Source organism: Aquila chrysaetos, chromosome 11 (assembly GCF_900496995.4).
Source record: "Aquila chrysaetos chrysaetos chromosome 11, bAquChr1.4, whole genome shotgun sequence".
NCBI lineage: Eukaryota > Metazoa > Chordata > Aves > Accipitriformes > Accipitridae > Aquila > Aquila chrysaetos.
Window position 1 is genome coordinate 28,390,134 of NC_044014.1, and position 22,385 is coordinate 28,412,518.

The 22,385-nt window shown below is 40.6% G+C and overlaps 1 protein-coding gene across 5 annotated transcripts in view; it reads left to right on the forward strand.

Annotated features, from left to right (window-relative positions):
- Positions 1–4,635: 4,635 nt before the first annotated feature.
- LOC115348043 (L-threonine dehydratase catabolic TdcB-like) overlaps positions 4,636–22,385 on the forward strand; it is a 34,406-nt gene continuing 16,656 nt past the window's right edge. Inside the window, exons 1-5 of one of the 5 annotated variants that reach the window (XM_030029982.2) lie at positions 4,890–5,140; positions 9,604–9,630; positions 12,907–13,249; positions 17,658–17,774; positions 18,702–18,943. In XM_030029982.2, the coding sequence (XP_029885842.1) occupies positions 5,040–5,140; positions 9,604–9,630; positions 12,907–13,249; positions 17,658–17,774; positions 18,702–18,943 (830 nt within the window). In that variant the 5' untranslated portion in view covers positions 4,890–5,039. The other 4 variants (XM_030029980.2, XM_030029984.2, XM_030029983.2 and 1 more) reach the window with 4 other exon arrangements.

The window sequence follows — 22,385 nt, forward strand, 5'->3', positions numbered from 1 at the left end:
AAATATCTCATCCTTTCAGCAAAATGTCTATGTGATAAGCAGATACACTCTGTCCTGCATAGTAACTTTACACAAAGCACACTCAGGCTTCCCTCTAGCCTCTTGTGCCAGGAGGTATGTTCTTTGAATTGATGCCTGTCCTTTCTCTCAGCCACTACAAAATATAGCTTGAGAAAGCTAGATCTGTTTCCACTGATTTCAGTCTACCTTATCAGTCTTTTCTCAGGTCCCTAAAGATAACAAACAGGAACGTGACATTTCACTACCATGGGTCAGCTGCTATCTGACATAGAAACACTGGGGGCTGAAAGCCTGGTCTGCTTTATAAATATTGATTTATGCAGAAACTGAGATGGAAGTGAAATTAGTACGCTAAATTAGATGGAAGTGTGAAGCTTTTTGTTGTCTATTTGTTCTTTTTCTCCTTTTTTTAATTGGCGATTCCTTTTGAATTGTTTATACTTATTTATCCATACTGATTATTGCAGTGGTTTACCAACACGTTTGCATCAATGCATTGCATAATCCTAAATTATCATCTTGGTTTTCTGTGTTGCTATTCTCTGAAGAACTTTTATTGTTTTTCTTGGCTTAACTGCAGACTGTCTCCACCCTCTATCTTTCTGCAACTGATCAAATTCTGCAAAGAATTATCCACTTTGGATAGACTATCGCTTCCCACCCATGCTGTTCTCACTGAGGTTGGAAATGTTATTAATTTTATTTAGTGTGGGGAAAAACTTGGCTAATCCTTCAAAACCGTCTTTCAAGTACTGTAATTCAATGAAGTCTTTATTTACAATGGTAATAGCTATTTCTCCCAGTGCTGTCCAAACTGAATTTTCTCTGGTTACAAGAGAATGAAGCACTGTTTTCCATCTTCATGGCAAAATGGTCCCATTTTATTTTTCACTTTGGGGGAAAAGCAGCATAAACTTGTTTAGAAGGCTTTCTAGGAAAAGAAGCAGCTGTTACTTTCCACGTTATGCCATCTTGTAATGGCTTTTGTGTCAGTGACTGAGGGCATAAGCCAGGCAGTCATATACAACCTGATGAGTGTAAAACTGTTATTCTGAGGCTTGGATTTTCCACTTCTTTCCACTCCTAATTGTTGATCCTACACACTAGCACATGAGCACTGAATTTCAATTCTGTCCCTTGATTAAACTGGTGTTTGGTGGTTTTTTACTCAAAATTATCTAAGTACAAGATAATAATATGGTATAATGTGGATAAAAACACTTCTCAAGAAATGACATTTCAGATATATACAGTGCCCCTGATAGAGGCTAGTTTTACTGAGGTCTCAATTAGGTATGCCTAACGTTGTGCAGATATGAATGATTATTTCCTTGCACAAACACAAGAAGTGTCACTGCTGGCAGTATGGAAGATGTAAATGAAACGTTCGGAAAGATACACAGCACTGAGGCACTGGCTTTCTTCCCTTAGGACCCACCAAAGAGCAGCTGGGAGGAGGTAAGAAACTCTAGATTTGAAAAGGAATGTGATCTGGGGAAGACCTATAACTTAGTGTCTTCCTTGACAGTTTCATGGCAATTGTGTTGGGTTTCACTTGACAATACCAGCAATGTAATTACAACTTACATCTTACCTACTTGCTCTTGCCCTCTCTCGCACGTGCGCTCTCTCATATAAAATGAAAAAGTCAAAGATGAAAGGTAGTTTTTCCTTCCTGCAGTGGTTGTAGTGTTTTTTGAAGCACTGTGAAGAGGCTTGGAAGTGGCTATATTAAATTATTCCAGGTCAGGGTTTAAGAGAAGTAGAAAAATGGTTATTTGAAGAGTTTGGCTTATTTGGAAGTTAGATAACGGGTCTCAAATAGGCTATAGCTCAGATCAAATCAATGCAAAAGGTACAAAAGAGTCAACCCCATCCTATCACAGGACAGCTAGTTTGTTGTTCACATGTTAATTCTTTGGTTAGTCTTATGGTGCATATTTTTAAATCTTCAAGCAGTTAGAGGATTGATCCCTAGATACTTAGGTAACTTGTTAATTTTCCATATGTTTTGGTCTGCTGGTAGTGATTGGCTTGATTCTATTCAAGATTAATAAATATAATGAAACTAACATATTTCAGTCTGTTAGCCAAGAGCTGAGAGTGAGATTATATGTGAAAGGTTTGCCTGATCAGTTACTAAAAGGCGATATGCTAGAGAAGTTTTTTGCTGATTAAGTGCAAAACCAGAGAGAAATGAGGGCATCCTGGGAACTTCAAATGCAGCAGATAACAACCCCTTGCTGACAGTGGATTCAGAGGCACGCAGTTTGAAAAAGGAATGACAGAAGATGGTATCAGGGAAATCACTAATAGGATGTAGCCTTTATAGCCAACTAATTCAAATGTATAACTGGTCTACCATGATCAGTGTGCTTTTTGATGTAAATTAAGTAGACAGCACCGTAGGTAACAGTGGTTGGATTCCCCCCGCACACCTGACTAGATGCTCTTGGTAGCAGTGGGAAGGAGGCTGTGCGACGGATACCCTGCTGCTGTGTCTTTCACTGTTTGCATCCACTTTGTCAGTTATAAAGCTCCTCTAACAATCACAGCGCTCTACTTGGAATAAATGTCTGAAAACGCAATGAAATCAGAAAGGAGCTGTAAGTTCCGTCATATGGTTTTTGTAATAGCTGTTAAACTATGGGTTAATCTAGTTCAATTGTATTAAACCTTGAATCAAAAAGCATAAAATATGTATTTAAGTTCATCCCCAGCATAAGTATTTTGCTGTGAGACTGCCCCTAAAACATGGCTTTTATGGGGATATTGCCTTCTACTGGAGAGTTCTGGTTCTTGGACAGCAGCAGCAGATATGCCAACTCTTGCTAATAATTGCATTAGTAAAGACAAAGGAAACACATAGGAATCTCCTGCAGAAGGATATTAGGAAGAAGTAGGAGATCAGATTAACTTCCTAGATGAAAGTGGCTATGTTATTCAAAGGATTCAAGTAACAACAGAGAGAGATGTCTTAGAGAAGACACACAGATACTAAAAAACCAGTGCCTGTGAAAGGTGACAAAATCCAATTGCTCTAGAAAGAGAAAGCAGGACTGCTGTATGGCCATCCTCTCTGCATGCATGGATAGTGAAGGTGGATATGTGAAGTGGCAGACAAAACATAAGAACCTAGTAGGGACAATGAAGTCTGACAGACAAGAATGAAAGGAAGACAAATGTAATAATAGCATGTGTTGAACCATTTCTCTCTCATTAAGGAAATAAGCAGCTCAGAAAATAGTCAGTTAACTTACAGCAACTAACAGTGATGCAGTACCTTCTAAGACACAGCACAGCCAATGTTTCCAGCAGACACTTAGGTAAGGGCTTTGAATGAATGTTTGACGTGGGTCTAACTCTACAGCAGAAATTTCCAAATATCCTTTTTCCCTAGTGGGCTGCTTGTTTGGGAGTGTTCTAGAAGGACAGCAATTCAGTGCTTCATGTACTCCTGTCCTGAAAGAGCTTGGTGAAATTGTTTCCAACTGCTTGGCCAAATGGTCCCAAAAATCCTTTTACTGGTTTTGCGTGGTTGACAAGTACCAATCACAGATCAGGGCCTCATTTTGTGAGGAGCTGAACTCATGTCAAGACTTGAGCGCATTGGTCTGGGCTCACAGACAACCGAAAGCTAGGCATTGCCATTTTCACCACTTTTAAGTTCCCTTTCCTTCCCACCACTGCACTTCAGACATGTTATGAGCAAAGTAATAACTCCACCCACCTTCTCTCTGTGCTTCAGGGCACCGGTGAAGTTGGCCTGAACTTCACTCTGGCTTAGAGCTGCAAGTGTTAGCAGCAGCCAACTGCCTTTTTGTCGCTTCACTCCTGGCAGCAGCGTGCTGCTGGGTTGTGGCCATGTGTAGCACATGCCACCTCCACAACCTGCACATCCAGTGCACTACCAAGGGGTTTTGGGTGGGAGAGACAGGAAAAAATGGTGAGCTGGAGCTTCATCTGTACTGATGAAGTCAGGGGAGCATGCACCTGTCTGCCACGCCAGTGTAGGGAAGGCTCCAGCAGCACAGCTCAGAGTTTCCTAAAGATCCCAGAAGACTATTTGATCATATATTCTGACTCTCCCATATAAAGCAGATTATAATATTTCTCACGGTACTCTGTGGGGAGGGTTAGGTCACAGCTAGGGTTAGATTTTACGATGTGCCTGTTCTCTATCTTGGAGGTTAAGATTTTGTACACTATCAGCAGAAAGCAGAGGGTACTGGGGGACCACTGATACCTGGAAGGGGACACCAGGTCAGTCCCAGAGCAGCCTGGAGCCTGCGTTCCATCAGGGCTGTATACCAGAGGAGAGGAACCACAGAAGGACCCCCTGCTCCCATCCCCATTGCATCTGGAAATGCGGCACTGCCTTTGCTAACACTCTCTCAGGGCAATGAAGAACAGATTTAGATGGGTTTTTTCTATATCTGTTGCTGTAGTCTCTTCCTTAGATGATATTTTCTTTTCTATCTGTATGATCTGGATATCTCTGTTTTTCTGCTACGAGGACTTGTGCCAAGAGAAGACCCAAATGAAGTAATCTTTCTCCTCTGCGCCTCAGACACAAAGACCTGTGTCCCTTGGTGCTGCCTTGAAGAGGATCCCTGTGGGTGACTCAACCACCAGAAGAAAGGCATCCCTTTCTTGCCACCTCTGCCTACCCGAGTGTATGCTGTTAAATCGCAGGCCCTACAGCAGGTCTAGATCATGCTCTACAGCTAAGCAGTAAGTAACTAAAGCTTCAAGTGTCCTGCTAACAGAGCGTCACCCAAGCATAATCCAGGCCCTGACTCAAATTGACAAGGACAGGTTGGCCTCTGAAATAATCTCTTTAAATAGCAGCAGCCATCTCTCTCAAAGGCACTTCCCTCCCCCAGCCAGTGCCGGAGAGCTGCTTACAGCACGTCACCCGCTGTTTCCCACCCAGGCATTGCAGGGCTGGCACTTCTCACAGGCAAGTGTGTCCCCTGCCCGCAGTCTCCCAACTTTGCTTTGCACCAGGAATTACAATGAATTTTGCAGCACAGATTCTCTACTCCAGGGTGTTAAAAAACAGAAGTCCCAGGGACCGCACCAGGGAAGATGAAGACTACGATCCTTTCTGGCAAAGGTTGGAGAATATTGCTGTCTGACTTAGAGCTAGAGTGCTCCTTTCTCCCCCTCAGGGGTCATGGTCAGCCCTCGGGGTCCACCCAGGGCCAGGCCCACGGACATGACAACCCCTGGACCCCTCCTGCCTCCTTATGGTGTCGTAGTTGGACTTTTGCTTCACCTCGTTGTTTATTTAGTCGCTGTGCTGTATAGGTAATGCTTTCTTTTTCCTTTCCTTACTTTCTAAAAAAAAAAAAGGAAATTGTTTGTAATTTTCCAATTTCTCCCAGGGTTCTGTGGGTATGAGTTGCTCTTGGAGTCATCCAGTAGAAGCAGTGGAGATTTGAATACTTTAAGGCTGTGGAGTTCACTTTTTTTTATTTCTTCATAAGCACAGTATTAGTAATAACCCTAGACAGGCAATGGGCTGCTGAAAATTTATCTTGGGATAGCCTGTATCAGATCCTGTTATTATAGGTGTTCTGCGCTTTTCTTTGTTATCGTGCTTACGGTCTTGGATTCCTGTTTTCAGGCTTGCATGGTGCAGATGGAATTGAGAAGACATCTAGCACCCTTGCATAGCACCAGTTGGGGGGTGTGCACCCATACGGCATGGTTGTGTTTGCACAACCATGCTCTTAACCTTTTCCATAGTTGTTTTCTCCCCCGATTTTATTATCTGGACACCACTAGCAAGATCACAACCTGGTGTTGCCAGATGTGGTATAAACAATGGGCAATTCTCATCCTGCCAATAGTCGCAGTCGTTGGTAATATTTAAAACATTGTTTCAGTGGGCTCAATGCTGTTAATAAACCCTCATGGAACACCAAAGGGGAAGACAAGATTCCAGTTCTGCATTGAAAAAATGGCTTGCCCAAAGTCGTACATGATGTGACATGTTCTGGAGCGAACTGGGAATTTTAAACCTGTCCTTTCATCGCAGGACCATTCTTTCCTCTAGTTTGGGTTATGCTATTTGTTCTTTATTACAAGTGAATTATGGAGATGTGTTGATCACCAGAGAACCTCTAAACTCAGAATACATTTAACTTACAGAGGAAAAAAGTTTAATTGCTTGAAAAGTTTTAACTGCCAAACTTTATGAAGTGTTTGATAGTAATCATTTGACATTCACAGCTGTGAAAGTCCTATAAGAACTGCTTAGAGGGATGGAGCTGTTTGAGGGACACTTGGAAGGTGTTGAAGCAGAGGTAACCAAGAGGAGTGACCTTCTGAGTTGTTCTTGCTTTCAGATTAGTTTTTTTCATGTTATCTATTTAGCAGCTGACACCCAGTTGCCATTGCCAGCAGTAAGCAATGACATTTCAGTAGGCGTACAGAAGACTGGCAACAGAATATGACCACAGATGAAGGCAGATAGAGTGCTAGGCTCAGACTGGTAAATCTGACTTGCTGAAAATAAAGAGATATTTTATCAGAAGTGATAATGCAGTTTGGTTGTTCCCTGCATGAGCCTGAGCTTTCTTCGTGTTTGTTGTTGGTGTAACATCACCCAGTTTTGTCAGATCTGTGTATGGTGAGGAGAGTTATAAATGCCTGCTCAATCTCAAGTCTTGGTTATTATGTACCTATCTCTGCTGGATGGTCACAGTGCATACATCCCCTAACATTTGTGTCATACAGGCTAGTAACTAAGCCCTGATCTCTTCGTCTTTAAGACACTCTGATAAGTAGCCCTGCTACGAACTTCCTGCGGGAGTCTTAGGCAAGTCGCTCGATCTGTCTGTGCCCCAGTTTCTATCAATAAAGTTGAGCTAATATTTACTGAATTTGTCTTTCAGTAGTGAAAGTGTTTAGGGGAAGATGTCGGTGATCCCTGTGCGATTTAGGAACAATCACTTTGCATAGGGTTTGGGTATGCAAATGTCAGAGATGCATTTTAAATTTCCATCCTGTCATTGCCACTAATTGGGAGTGATACAGTCTCAAATGGGCGTTTCCAAGTACCAGTGTTAGACAAAATACTGGTAATTTGAGAAAGTAATGTTTGAGTGCAGCATTATCTTCAATCTGTTTTAACTGTATTGTCAGAGATCTAGCGTGTTCCCTCCCCATGCCTGGGGGATTTTACTTGTCACCCTGTAGTCCTGTGGAGGACACTCAGACACTATACAGTGCAGTAGCCTAGAATTACTACCAGTGAAGATGACATCCGTTATGATTCTTGTCATTTGTATCTCAGCAAGCCTCAGTTTTTCAATCATTTCTCTTTCATAAAGACCCGCTTGCACAAGCTGCTGAGATGCTTTTATGAATTGCTGCTATCACAGCATTTGGGTGTGGTTGGAGGTGGTGGGGGGGATTAGAAGAGGATTGGGTGGGGTCAGTGGGGATTTTGCAAAAATAGGGGAGCTCACAGGGATTTACACTGCCAAAAGGAGTTGGGATGGAACAGGAGTGCTTCGGAGCTATTGGGAAAGAGGACTGTAACAAATCGGGAAGGTATCAGAGGGGTGTGGAAGTCTCAGGCATCTGGAAGGGTCAGAGGAGACGGGGCTGGGGACATGGAATAAGAAGGATTAATGGAGCTGGGTAGATTCTGGGTAAAAGAGGGATTTGGATGAGGGAAAGGGCCCTCTCTGTCATATCCTGGGATTACCTCTTTCTCACTCCTTTCCGAGGAGATCCTAGTCACATCTCAGTCATAAGCCGAGCAGACTGCTACCTGCAGCAGGCTGCTTACCTCACCCCTCCCGCTACATGACCTGTCTCTGCTCAGCACATTGAAGAATGAGGTAAAGTGACTTTAAAAGGGTCACTTTTTGCTGTAATAAGTATTCTCAACTTCCAGGCATAAGATCTGAGCCCATTTATCCAGAAAGCAGAAGACAAGTATGTCTAAAACTGTACCTTCCCAATGTCTGTTGCTTGGTGTGCTCCAGGAAGGTGTTCAGCCAGCCTGAATGTGATGGCAGCATATAGAAGCAAGCTTAAGAAACCCCTACCCCCAAAACATTAAAAAAGAATGAAATAAAAATGTATAGAGTACATGTGCATATATGTGCATGTGTGTTGATGAGTTAATTACAGGCTAGCCCCAATTCATTGGGGTGGTATTCAAGCTTAACACTAGCCAGTTTGCACTGTGCCATTGACCGGTCCAAGTTAGGCATTTGCTTTTGAAATTCTTGTCATGGCATAGACCCCTAAGGATGCTAAAATACAATACAGAACTTGTACCGTACTGTTGGTCCTTCTTCCTGCTGAGTGTGTATCATTGTGAATGCAGATGACAAAGACTGCTGTGGAAATGACAAAGAAATGCTGAATTTTCAGTCTTATACTGAAATGTCTTTGTTTCCTTTTGTGGCACTTGAATTTCTATCTATGAAGCAGCAGAGTAACATTGGAACATGTGTCCGTAATTCCAGCTTCATTTCTGCCTCAAAATGCACTCTTGTGACTCATTTTGTAAGAGGTGTAAAAGCTGCCAAATGAGCCAAAAGCTGACATTGGGTACGTCTGCAAATAAAAATGGCAACACTGGGTGAGACCAAAGAGTTGTCTACCTCTGTGTCTTCTCTGTAGTGGTGGCCAGTAACAGGAGCTTGGAGAAAAATAAAAGCCACATAAGATGCTTTCTCTCATTTGCTCTCATGGAGCCTGCCAAGTAAGTGCTTAGGGGCTTCTTGAACAATGTACTTATTAGTCATTATTAGACCTACCTCCATATAGTTGCACAATTTTTTTAGGAACCCATTTATACTGCCTTTCATAGCATCCTTTGGCAGTGAGTTCTGCGAGCTAATTATTTTTGGAAGAAGGGACCTTTTAAATTTTCTACCCGATACTTTCATATGATATGCCCTTAACATTTATACTGGGAGAAACAGTTGGCTATTTCCTTCCCAGTTGGCTATTTCCTTCCCCGTTGGCTATTTCCTGGGCATCCATGACTTTGTAGGTTTTTTGCTCCTTCAGTTTTAGAAGCTGAAGATAATCCAGTATATCAGTTTAATCTGTTTAGTCTGTTGCCACATGGATCCTGAGGAAGCCAATTTGCATGTGCTTCATCTGACGGGGACACATAATTGTCCCATCATTGCAGGATAACTGCATAGGCATTTCTTTCTACCTGTAATGAAGGCAATAATTGTGGTCTTCAGGTATAGTATGTGCTACTACTGTATTTTATCTTCCCCAAATTATTTTTGTTGGTTTTATTAATCTCTTGGTGTATTAATATTACTATTTTTCCAAACTTATTTCCACAGTGCTGTTTAACTTGACAAAAATTATCAGTATATTCAAAAAAACAAACTGGAAACAGAAAAATTATTCATTCCGAGTTGTTGCTTTTTATCATTCTAAGAGTACATTTCAGCACACACTCTCTTTGCATTGGCTTTAAGACTTTAAACTATGTAAAACTATCTGCTTAAACAAATTATATTTTTTTCAGTTCCTTAATTATTCATGGAATGTCTGCATATGGATCTTCTCTTTTATTTTTTGCAGTTATGCTGAGCAGCTGTTCTTGAAAAAGTAGGTTTATAAACTGTATTTCCATGTTTGCTTTTACTAATCACTTTAAAGGTAAAATACCATAATTTATAACCACGTAACAAAGCTTGCTAGCTGTATATTTGTTTTATGGCTGGAAATAAACAGACTTTTTCATGAGAACTTTCCAAGACAAACTCCAAAAAAGGAAAAGTGATTCATTTGAAAGGAATAATGTTTTATAATGCTGGGGTTTGTATTTATATTGGCTCAGACTTTCATCTGGTGGGCATGACCTCTAGAACAGGGGCCGTATTTTGTAACTGTGCATGAGAAGTCACGTGCTGTCTTTTTGTGAACACTTGCATGCTTTGCTGCCTGTTTTGACTGTTCCTGCAAAAGAAATCCATACTGAGGTGTTCTACACCAAGCATACAAACTGCATTTGAGGAGAGAAATGCATATGACCCAACAGGGCTATTAGTTGCTTCTTTGCGATGGATTGTCAAACCTAAACCGACTGTTTACCTTGGGAGTTTGAGAGCTCTCACTGGGTCTGTGGCACACCCAGATGGGTTCAATAGGGAAAAATGTCATTCACTAACGTAAACTAAAAATATGTAGATAGAAGGAGAATAAAAATTAATCTGAAATAAATATACATAATACATACATATACAATACCATGATAATATTCCTTTGGTTATAAGGTTGCTGACCTTTCAGATGCAAATGGATGACAGTTTTCATCTTAAATGTTGACATGGTAAGGTTTCAGATGTGCTTTAAACCTGTCTCAAGGTTGAAAAGCCTACACGTATTTTAAATCTGTTTCACTTTTGTTCTTTTTTTCCAGTGGTCATAAGGTGGTGTCTGCATCAGGGTCCTGAGCAGATATTTACTGTTCATAAGAGCAGTGCTGCAGATCAATGACTGAGAATCTGAAAAAAAAAAAAAAAAAAAAGGAAATACAAGAGTAGGGCCAAAAATCAGTATCCCATTTTGGTCTTTCTATTTGCAAATAAGAACATATTTAATGGCACTAGCGTGGTGGGGTGTTACCCTGTAGATTTCTAGCAGAATCCTGGTTCATCAGTGGACTTTTTGTGGTCATCTTTGGTTGGGATTTTTATGGATTTTTGTAGTTGATTGCAATAGATGCAAGGAAAAAGTGTGAGTTTATCTCCTATCTCAAATGCCAGTCAGTAAAAGGAATTTTTGACCTAGAAAAATCACAAGTTTTTGATCTACCTATATATTTTACCTTACATATAGCCTTTTAACCCATTGCCAATGTAAGAAATAGCATTCATTCCTAATGTTTGCTAAAAATTTTAGATAATATATTTAGAGATAAGATGTATATGTTCTTCTCTTTTTGGAGTGGTTATGGGCTACTGTGATATGGAAAATGTGTTGGGTTTTTTTGGCGGGGGGGGGAGTAGGGAATGAGCTAACAGAGATGTAGCTTCGTATGTGACAATAGCTGTTGTTTATTCAACAGTCCTATTTGGTTCCAGGAGCCATGGGCTGTGCCGTAACAAGTTCATGGGGAGACAGTGTGATCTGATTGTCATCTTTGCATTAAGCTAACTAATATGCATGAGAACTAACACTGAAAGCTTAACATTTTCATGAAGTGTTCCAACCCTCTAACCCCAAAGGAGCAGAAATGCAGAAAAGTATGGAAGAGAGCTACTTGATAAGCTATTTAATTTGAAAACGGAATGCCTGCTGTTTGGGTGTATCAACTTTAAGATATGCTATTGGAAAAATATTTTAAATCACAAGTGTTAACATAAACAAGTCACAAATGTGTAAATACTTTATTTATTTATCTTAGAAAATTACTGTTGAACTCCTTAATTTTGGAGAGAGAAGACCTTGCTACAAAAACTGCCCTTTTTTGTCTCCTGTGAAGATATACAGAATGACTGATGCTACTGATAGATCACTTGATTCAAGTAACAAAGCCTCTTATGCTGCCCACATTGTTATGTGAAGTCCTCAGTGGAACAATTGGAAATGTAATAGGAAGCAGATCTACTGGCACAGATTACAGGACCACGACGAAAATGGATGACACTGCCAAAAGCAGCTGTTTCTAAATATTTTAGAATTCTTTTTTGAAATTATTACAATGCTTATTACAGTGATGATTGCTGCTGTAAAACTAGGGAGGCATTTGCTTTAGCCAGCTCTGCTGATGAATAACTGCATAACTTAAATCCAAATTATTTTGTGAAAATGGTAAATGTGGTTTGTTGGAGATGATGCTGGAATCTCTGATGTAATTTAACATGTAAATTTTTTAGAAAACCCTTTCTTCCAAATAGATTAATGTTGAGTCCTTCATGTAGAGGGGCTTATACCATCTGTGTAATCATAGCCACAGAATGGGGGTGGTATCAGCTCTTTTCCAAATTACTGGTCTTCTGCTTAATGCTTCTTTTCCTCCACGTTACTCTCCAAATTCCTGGAAGTTTTCCATTTATTTGTTAGTAGGGCTGCAAAATCCTACACTGTGGTATATTATCCCTTGTGAACTCCTGAACAGTGTGGACCATAGAATAAGACAATCTAAGGTAGGAATACCAGCAAATTTTTGTAGCAAAGTGTTATGTCTCTGAAGTTCCTTGGGGAAGGAGGTTTGTGTGGCATCACAGTGTCATCTTATCTACAGGTGTTTTTATCTATGGAGTGTTAAATTGCAGATCAGCAGACCTACTTCTTTAGCTCTGTAGTAGGATATAATTGTTATCCCTTATCAAAGTAATTTCCTTCCAATCACGAGGCAGTTGACAACTGTCAAGAGTATGGTCTGCAAGTACGCAAGAGCAGAGAAGCATGCCTCTTGTGTACAACGTAATGACATTTGTTACTGCTATTAATAGGATCAGGGAGTGCTCTGCAGCAGCTATTTGCCTTTTTTGAAAAATATGGAGTTGCGTACAGCAAATGCAATTCCAGTTATTCCAAAATTTCTGGAAGCACTGAACTGGGATCATTGCCGATTGAGACTGAGTACCGAGGAAGGTCTGGCTGCCCAGACAGCATGGATTATATCTTTCTTATTTTCTTGGGTATGACAGTTTCCCAGTTTGTCCACATCCCAGGTTATCTGTGGCTTTCCTAAAAGCTGGCTGGTTACAGTAGTTTTCAATCCACCTACAAGATAAGGTAATATGACAGTAATAATTCAGTCTGCCTGTCTGAGGCTTGCAAAGAGCAGCTGAGATGTGCATCCTTCTTAAATGCTAAATGTCAAGCCTTTAATCATCCAAGCTTTCTTGACAAGTTTCTTTTATTTGTTTTTAGGGATGACAATAAAATAAAGAAACAAGATGCCCCAGCACTTTGTGATCTTCACTGTTGTAAGGATGAGCCAATAAGAAATGGCCTTATTGGGCAGAAGCCACCTTCTATCAACCCTGAGAGACTGAAAGATTTTGGTGAGGAGGATTACCTGAACGGGGATGTGAAGACCTGGGAAATGAAGATAGTGAGCCGTAATGAGGAGTTACTTAGGGATGCCCTTTCCCGCATCCCTCAGTCAAGCAGTAGGACCAGCCTGTCAAGCTCTAACAAGCTGATTCGATTTGAAGATATTAGTGCAGCAGCTTTCAAAATCCAGTGCGGTGTTCAGAAAACCCCCTGCATGGTAGGGAGATTATATGGCTTTGCATTCTCTCAGTATTTCTTTTATTTTCTGTATAAAAGTTGATCAGAAATGAATGAAGAGTATGTGTGAGTTGCAGCAGATAGATCTGTGTAAGATGACCCATGTTCATATTAGTTGTTGTTAACTGTCAATAAGCATTTTCGTCTTACCTGTTTACATTAACCTAAATCCTCAAAGATTGCAGTAACCTGTAAACAAAGGATAAACCACATTAGGCATAGACTTAATGCACTGTGATATTATGCTCCTGGTGAAAAACTCTGGCTACGAGGAACCTGAGTTGGAGATGGCAGACTACCAGCTGCTTGGGTAAGCAGTCTTGTGGGAGAGTCTGGTTTGGAACCAGCCCACATATTTGGAGAGTTTGAAGGTACAGGTTTTCCTCCTAGCCTGGCAAGGCTGGATATCTTCTGCAACCAGGTGGTTCTGCCACGTGCATCTTCAACAAAACAAGGACATTAAGATACACAAACATATGCACCTATCGATCAGTCTAGGTATGAAAATGACTGAGACACTCCCATAAATGCACAAGCATTTGCTAAGCGTAAGAGAAGTACAGCGGCAAGCTAGTTAATTCGTAGTGTATTTCTAGTGTTGGGAGCTCTTCATGAGGCTATTGTGGGCACTCTGTGGCTAATCTCCTCTTTTCACTACAGTGGGTGAAAAGAGCGTCTTTGCCAAATAGCAATTCATAGCAGCAGCCCCAAATCACTCTCTCGATGAATCCCTCCCTGTTGGTGACCCAGGGCACTGGGCCAGCCTCACCGGCTGTGGATTGTCTTTCTGGCCTGCGCAGGGAAAGGACCTTGGTGTCTGAGCCGCTGCTTGGGGTTAACAGTCCCTGGAGCAAAGTGGTTGGGTCTGCAAGGTATAGCAGTTCTCCTGGTTCCCAGATGGTGCCTGCTGATCCAGAATTACTTTTGGTGTTTTCTTTTTGACTTAGAGTTCCCAAAATAACTTCAGCGTACTACTGAAGAAGTGTCTCTCGTGACAAAGGGCACGATACAAGACTGTTTGGGGCTGTAAGGTGGCACAAAAAACTTGCAGGGTAGTGTTGGCTGGAGTGCAGGGGGTCAAACTGGATGCATTTTGCATTCTTATGCTGCCTGTTCAGAGTGACTCGGGAGTAAACCATCCTGCCAGCTGTACCTGGATTTCCTTTCAGAGTGGAAAAGTTGGCTTGCTCGGGAAGGCAGGAGGGGGAGTGAGCAAACACCTGTGCAGCACGGGCGGTCAGGGAGCCGGGGCCTGGGTGAACAGAGGGAGTGTACCAAACTCTGCACGTTGCATTGTTTGTCACTAAAACTCTGAGACTGTCATGCCTGAGAGCACAATCGGTGCTCTAGACAGAAGTGTCAATCTTCTGCTTTTGTGGAGACGCTGTCCCAGGACGAGAAGATTTGCATTTATATTGCAGGTACTGAGCACTACACTTCTCTGTAATTGACAGCTCTGGTCAGGTTTGTTAGATGGGTTTAATCTTGCTGTGCAAAGGTAGGTCTATGGGCAGGGAGAGGGAGAGTGTCTGGGCTTATCTGGAAAGCAGAACTAGCTAGCTCCGTACCCTTTGATAGCCTGGATCATCCCTTCCCTGCAGCTCATGGCGTCGTGCACTTCTGCCAGACTACTGAAGTCTATCTCAGCCCCATCCCCTGAGCCATGTCCTTGCTCTCAACACATCCTAATGCAGGGAAAGGCGAGACTGCACCACTGAGTCCATCTTCTGTTCCTGCAGGCACCCGTGTAATACAAAACGTTTTGTAAACTGAGTGGTTAAGCTCTCTTTGGACAATTCACACCATTTGTTCTCAGGCAGCTTTGCCCCTCAACTTAAATAGCTCTTTTCTCTTGGGTGTCCCTGGCAGCTTTATGCAACATGGTTGTATCCCCTTGCTGCATTTACTGTGCCAAGCTAAACAGGCTATCTTTCTTCAGTCTTGTTTTATGAACTATGCTTTTGAGATGATCAGAATAGTGGAAAACCTATATCCCCACTTGTTTTAGTGTGAAAATAGCCCGTGGCTGTTGCTATTCAAAGTAATGTCCCCACAGAAATCATTAGTATATGTTTCATGCACTGATTCAAAAGGAAAGCATTGAAAGCACAGGGTGGTGTCAAGAAAAACACAGATAACCTTTATCTTAACTCATTGCTGAGAGCTAAGAGCCCCTTTCAGGGACATTTGTTTGGATTAAAAAAGCAAGCATGACTATAACCCATTCAGTTAATTGAACGGAGAAAAACTTTGCAGGCTGATTTCTAATCTGCAGGTAAGACCATGGATGGACTGTCCTGGATCCTTCTGCAGGAGTTCGCCTGGAGCTGAGATATGGCATCATGAATTAATGTAACAGATGTTATAGAGGTAGTAAGTATAGGAAAACAAGGAATTAGCATTAAATTGGGCACTTGGTTTCGTTACTGATGTAGAACTTTAAGGGTTGTTTTGTGTTAGCTTTGTGGATGCCAAATGGAGGCTGTGCTGTGTGTTGTACATTAGGCACAGTATCTGTAATCCTCAGATAAGATCTCAGTGACAAAAGGGAAAACTTACAGTCTGGTTCAATGAGTCTTACAAGGTCATGCATCAGGTCAGTACAGCTGAAAATAGCACTGACACCTCCTTTGTTAGAAGTAATTGCTATATTTAGGCTACATGAAAAAAGCCTCAGTTAAAGGAAGCAGAAAAGGATAACCTGAGGAGTTAAAATATTGAGTATCAAAATTAAAGAAAAATAATAATAATCTGAAGTGTACCACCTCTGTGGTAAAGAGTGACTTAATGACACATATTTTTAAATGTAGGAGACTTAGCAACTTTAAAAAGTCACAGGATTCATCTCCTTAAATCCTTTTTCTCATTGTTCACTCTAGAATCCAAGATTCTCTACAAAACCCCAAAGTGATACAACTAGTACAGTATGTGAAGAACCAGTAAAGCAGTGTTTCTTGTCTAGTGTTCTTGTTCTGTTTTGCATAGGCATTGATTAGGCTGTTTAGGATAGAAACTATTACTCTCTTAGTGTACTAAGTGCTTTCCATTCTTTCAGTTCTGCAGCCAGATTTGCAAAGGAGCAGCAAGTGGTAGCTCCTATTGCAGGATTTTCAGAAGCAAAATAGAGAATCTGGCCCCACCTATGGGTGAGGAACTTAACATATGTTTGTAAATCCACTAAAAAACCTTGAAACATTCATCTGACGTATTTAGTTTAATTGTGTACCTTATAAGAAGTATCTGTTTCAGATATATTTAGTTTATATAAATTCACTTTGAAAGTCCCCCAGTCTGAAAAATTTGTCCATACGTATTACCAAGTACACTATACACCATATGCATGACACTGCCAGATACTTTTTGAGATAAATATTTAAAATATGTTGTCATGCTGTCTTTTAATCTATCTCTCTTTGTGACTTATAAATGAGGGCTTGATCCCCTAAATCCCCAGGTCCTTATTTGCTTTGGCAGACAATGGAAGAAATAGAGCCAATTAGGAAATAGAGACACAGAAATAGAGATGCAATAGGCCTAGGGAACTGGAACCCACAGGCTTACCACAGCTCTATTTCATAAGTTATCTTGTTTGAAACTCTTGTTTTAGATAATGTGGTAATAGGAAATTAATATGGCAATGCATGCTGTGTGTGTCTTACTATAAAAATTGATAAAGCTTTGCCATTTAAAAAAAAAATTTAAAAAATCATGGACTTGGACACTGCATCACATGTACTATGCTTGCTAATTCCTCTCAGCTCAGGCATCCTTTCCGTTCCAAACACTGCGCATTTTCAAACAGCTGCTGCTTACATTTGCAATCCGTGGAAATATTTTTTATTATTTCCATCATTCTTCAAATAAGAAATGTCTTTACTAATGTCGTACTGACCTTAGGAGGCAAAATGGACACTATTCAGTAGTGAATCAGTCGCAGAAATGATAGCAGAGTCATACTGGGACTCAAAAAGGAATTCTCTAACTGCTTTTGTATCTATTAGGAGATGACCTTATTTTGGGGGTATTTAATATCCAGTTCTGCAAGTGCTAAAATATCAGACCATGGGGTGGCTTTTGAAATAATTGAAAATACTTATTTTATTATCTGTATTTGAACAGTAAGACCAAAACAAGTGCTATTTTCAGAATTCATAATGGCATGGGGTACATATTTCAGTGCTGCAAGTTTGAAAATGACTTCCATAAACCAGAAGAATCTAGCAGGTAACAACACACTGTCATGTATTTCTAAGGAAACAGATTATGAAATTTACTTTTTAGAGCTCATACATAGCAGTTGAATGCATGCCTCACCAGGGACCTGATGGGGTGTGGAAGATTTTTCTTAATTTTAGATACATCCCCATAATAACTTTTCTATACTCCAGTATTCTAGGCTATCCAAGCAGTATGGAATGGATATCTACCTAAAGAAAGAGTTCCTCCAGTACACGGGATCTGTGAAGGAACGAGGTGTACTTTACCTTCTGACATCATTGCCTCAGGTATAACAAAATGTCAGCATTCAAAAAGAAACAGATTAGTTCTGCTTCACCAAAATGGGACAGAATTAAAGATAATTTTACCCGTAATGTCCATGGAATCACAGTGTTTCTTGCCTTTTGAACCACTGTGCTGAACAACATGGATAGGTCTGTAAGTATCTGAATGTAAAATACTTTATTACTTTCTTTATGCTTGGCCAATCTGCTGGTGAAATACTTAAAAATATTTGAAAGAAAAGCTTGCAAAATATAAACATTGGCGTTTTTCTGTGGCATTTATGTGACAGTGTTTGTATGCTTACTATGGTTCTGACGTGTTGAAACCACCAAACTTTTAAGTGATGATGAAATTGAGTTACAATGGGTGATGAGAAGGATCTAGATCACCAATTGATTTTGTAATGAATTTCAGTATCATTACGTGAATAGCTTGTTTATCATTTGTCGTAGGAGGTTATTGAGTCTCTGCAGCAATAATAATTATAATTGGCATGATACAGCAGCCCAGAAACAGTGGTTATTCCGCACTTTTGTAATAATATGAATAAATCCTTCTACTGAAGGGAAACCTGAAATGAAATAATTTCACACAGGCAGGGAAGAGGGACCAGATATCGGCTCTGAGGGGCCAGATATCGGCTCTGAGGGGCCAGATATCGGCTCTTCTGGGATCAGCTTTTGCAGCTAATTCCAATGGAACAAGAAGTGAACCCAGAGGAGTGCAGGAACAGGGGTTGATCTTGTGCTGTCTTAGCTCTGTGTGTACATCCTGAGATCACACCAGAAATGCATATACTGTATCATAATATCATAATATGATCAGCTAGTAGAGGAAAAGAAGGAAGTCAGACCATTAGAATGATCCAGGATCATATGGGACAACTTTGTGACAATATACAATGTGCAATAAGCAACCCTGTTTTTTAGGATCAGCAAAGAAAGGGGGTGATCGTGGCTTCAGACAGTAACTTTTCCATGGCTGTTGCTTACCACGCCTCAGAGCTCCGTATTCCAGTGTTTGTCATCATGTCAACCAGCACGTCCCCGGCCAGAGTGAAAATGTGCCGTGAGTACGGTGCCATGGTTATATCCTATGGCACTACAGCTAAGGATTCCCAGACGCACGCAAGAAGGTTGGCACAGGAAAATGCTTACCTCTACCTCGAAGAGTAAGTGGAAAGTGAGGCTGATTAGAAAGATTAGATTAGATACTTGTGCAGTTCTGCAAAAACAATTAGTTTCATTAAAATTTGATCACAGGTCACCAAAATGTTCCCATTACCTGGAGTATGGACAGTTACATATTCCCAGGCACAAATCATGAATCTTTTTATAACAGTTGGGGATAGAAACCAAAATGAAACACTCTTCCCCAAATTAGGCAAACTTCCGGATTAGGAATTTTATGGGCTGGTATGGTAATGGATATATGTTAACTCTTTATGAATGCTGTCAGAAAGCATTAAGGCTAGCTTTCGTTTTTGGTCTCTCTGGACTAAAATGGGTAAAAGCTAATCTTTAATGCAAAGGATTCAGTGGCATAGTGTAGAGCAAGAGAAAGTTAATGCTGTAAAATTTTTGCATATCTGGTGTGACTGACAAAACTGCGATTCTGCCTTGAAAAAAGATGAAGAGGAGGCTACTTCACACATATTTAAAGTAGCTAAAGATCAGTATAAATTTTAGTTTGAACTATTTGAGGTCATTGAACAAGCCCGATCTAATACAAACATGATTAGAATAAGCTAAGACAGGCAAAATTATTTAGAACTGATCCATTTTCCTTTTTTTCCTTTTTTCTCTGCAGTCTCTTCTGGCTTTCCCTTCCCTTTTCTTTTTTTCTCTTACCTTTTTTCAAGTAAGATTTCCAAAAGCGCAGAGGGGTGAATCATTAGCATGAGGTAGGCAGCGGTCCCTCTGATGCACTGAGCTGGAATGTTATTCTCCCTCCCCATCGCTGCCTCTGTGCAGGCTTTAATCACCACTTTGTGTTTGTATGGTACCTACTGCAGTGAGTGCCTGTTCCCCTTTGGCTCCTAGGCTCTACTGCATTAAATGTAGTAATAATGAGTAATGTTGCTTGGAAAGAGGATCCCAGAATGAGCAGAATGGTGAAGGTCCTCACTTCTTTCCCAGCTGGTTTATCGGGAAGACAATATTAAAAACTGTACTCTTCAACTGCACTTGCTGACACCAAGTGACCCCCAGGTCTGCTTGGTGTGCCTTCTCTTTCACCATGGGCACAGCCTTGTCCCAGACTGAGCCTTTCAAAGAAACCCAAAGGAATGAGGTGCCCTAGATCCCACTGAATTTTAAACCCATTTAGGCTCTCTCTGAAAACCACAGCTTTCCATAACCTTGTGATTTCCAAATTTCTGTCAGCCATTTTTCAATTGATGTGTTTACTCCCAGCTGGCTTGCATCAGCTATCACGTTTGCACATAAGAACTAAATTATTTTATTGTAATTTCATGTTTAATCTTCCCCTCCTCCCCAAATAATTATTTATGTTACGTAAGGTAGATATTCTCCGGGTTCGTGAAGCTCCAGGGTCAACGCATGCGAAGGACTTCAGCATCTAGCATTAAGGAACTCTAAATGTACATGTTACCATTAATAATATCAAAGCACTCCGATTTATTATATTTCAGGTTACAAGAAACAGAGTTATTCAATCTGTTACTATGTTTAATTAAAACCTCACAGATGCAATTTTCACACTTTGGAGGAACAAAAAAAAAAAAAAATCAACCCCCCCCCTACAGTTGTGAGCCTTTTCATAATGGGATGCCTGAAACATATTTTTTTGGGTGTAGACTGGAAGAGCTTTCCCAGAGAGATGTATGTATATATAGATAGCCAGTCATCTTCAATGTGTGTCTGACACACATTCATCATCACTCACCAAAGTTGTCTGTAAAACATCAGCTAATCTCCTGTGCTTTAGAATGGAACTTCTGAAATGTCATTGTACTTCAGTTTAATTCTAGCTTGCATAAAATCCCTAGCAATTTGGTCTCTGGATCTCCTTAACCAACAATTCATTCATTCCTTCCTGAAGTAGACATTACATGACTGACTGGTTTTACCTGCACAAGTAATGTCCTGTAGTTGGGTGTGTCAATGTTGGTTCTTCCCATTTCTTGAGTTCAATTAAAATACCGTGTTATGAAAATGATCATGCAAGAGTTCAATTAGAGGAAGGAAACTTTTTATCCAACTGCAACTTCCTGTGAAATTCCAGGAAGGAAATGTGATTTTTCAAGTTGGAATTCAATCATGAAGTCTATATAATTGCTGCTTAGCTAACATGGGATTTTTAATAACTATATATGTTCAGGACTTCGTTATAAATGCAATGTGAAGATTGCGAAAAAGCAACACAGTACCTCTAGGATGATGTGAGAAAGATTGATTTGTGAATCAGAGAAGTAAGAGTGCTACAGATTGAATTACACACCTTCCTTCCTTGAGAGTCCATTTTTTTTCCTCATGTAACTCCATGTCCAAATACTGATCAGACCTGATCCTCGTTCATTTGTGATCTGGTTAGTCTCTTACTCTAGGAAGGACAGCCAATAGCTTTCAGGCCCTTTATTTGGAGAACAAGGGAACAGAACCTGCTAGCTGCCACATCAAAATTTGGGAAACTGAAGCCTGACAGCCCGTCTTGGATTGCTGATGTGTCATACCTTTCAGAAGGCAAATGGCCAAATTTCTAGCTCTGAGTAAAAAATGCTTATTTAAATCTACAGTCTTTAGTTTTATCTGCCCTTTTCCTTGATTTTCCTTCAATGGGATATGATACCGAAAGAGATATGTTCGCTTTCACAAAGCGAAAGTAATCAGTCACAGTGCAAATAAAATAACTGGTTTTATTATAAAAAGCTGAAGGCTGATCAGTGAACTGGTGTTCTAACTAGATGTTAGCAAGGAAAACGTGATTATCTGAAACATTCTTTCAAACTGCTAATAAATCTCCATGCCCAGAGCAGTCTCCTTCAGACAGAATTTTTTAGAGAGGTTTTACTCATAAATTGGATATCCCAGGTCCTCATTCATTTTTGCAGGTCCCCATGGCAGGGGTAACTCCACAAACTCACTTCTCAATCTTATTTGTGAATAAGGCTCCAGAAGAATTGTTTAGGAGACCAGGGATATATTTTTGTCACATATAAGAATGAGGGGAGAGGTCCTTCAGTATCTTGATAAAGACAATAAATTTAAGGGTTCAGTTACCCATCCTGCTATGATTTCTTGCCTTCATCTTTAGCTATGCTACAGGAGTGAAAGTTCATTCCTCCCATCCTTTCTTGTGTAGTTATATAGACTCTTGTCCTGAGGAATTTGCTGTGTTTTGCTATGTATGTGAGGTAACTTCGCAAGAGGGCCTTGGTCTCCACCTTGCAGGCATTCTGTACCCCTCTGCTGAGTCTCTCTGTGCATGTCTAACAGTAACAAAAGCATAGCTTCCTCGTACCCAAACGTCCTGGGTCAAGTAAATCAAGTGAAGTCATTGGAGCTATAATTCTGTTTGCGTATCTGTTTGCCAGAAAAAGCAGAACATACAGGCATACAGAGGTCTCATATTTTTCGTTCATATATCATTCT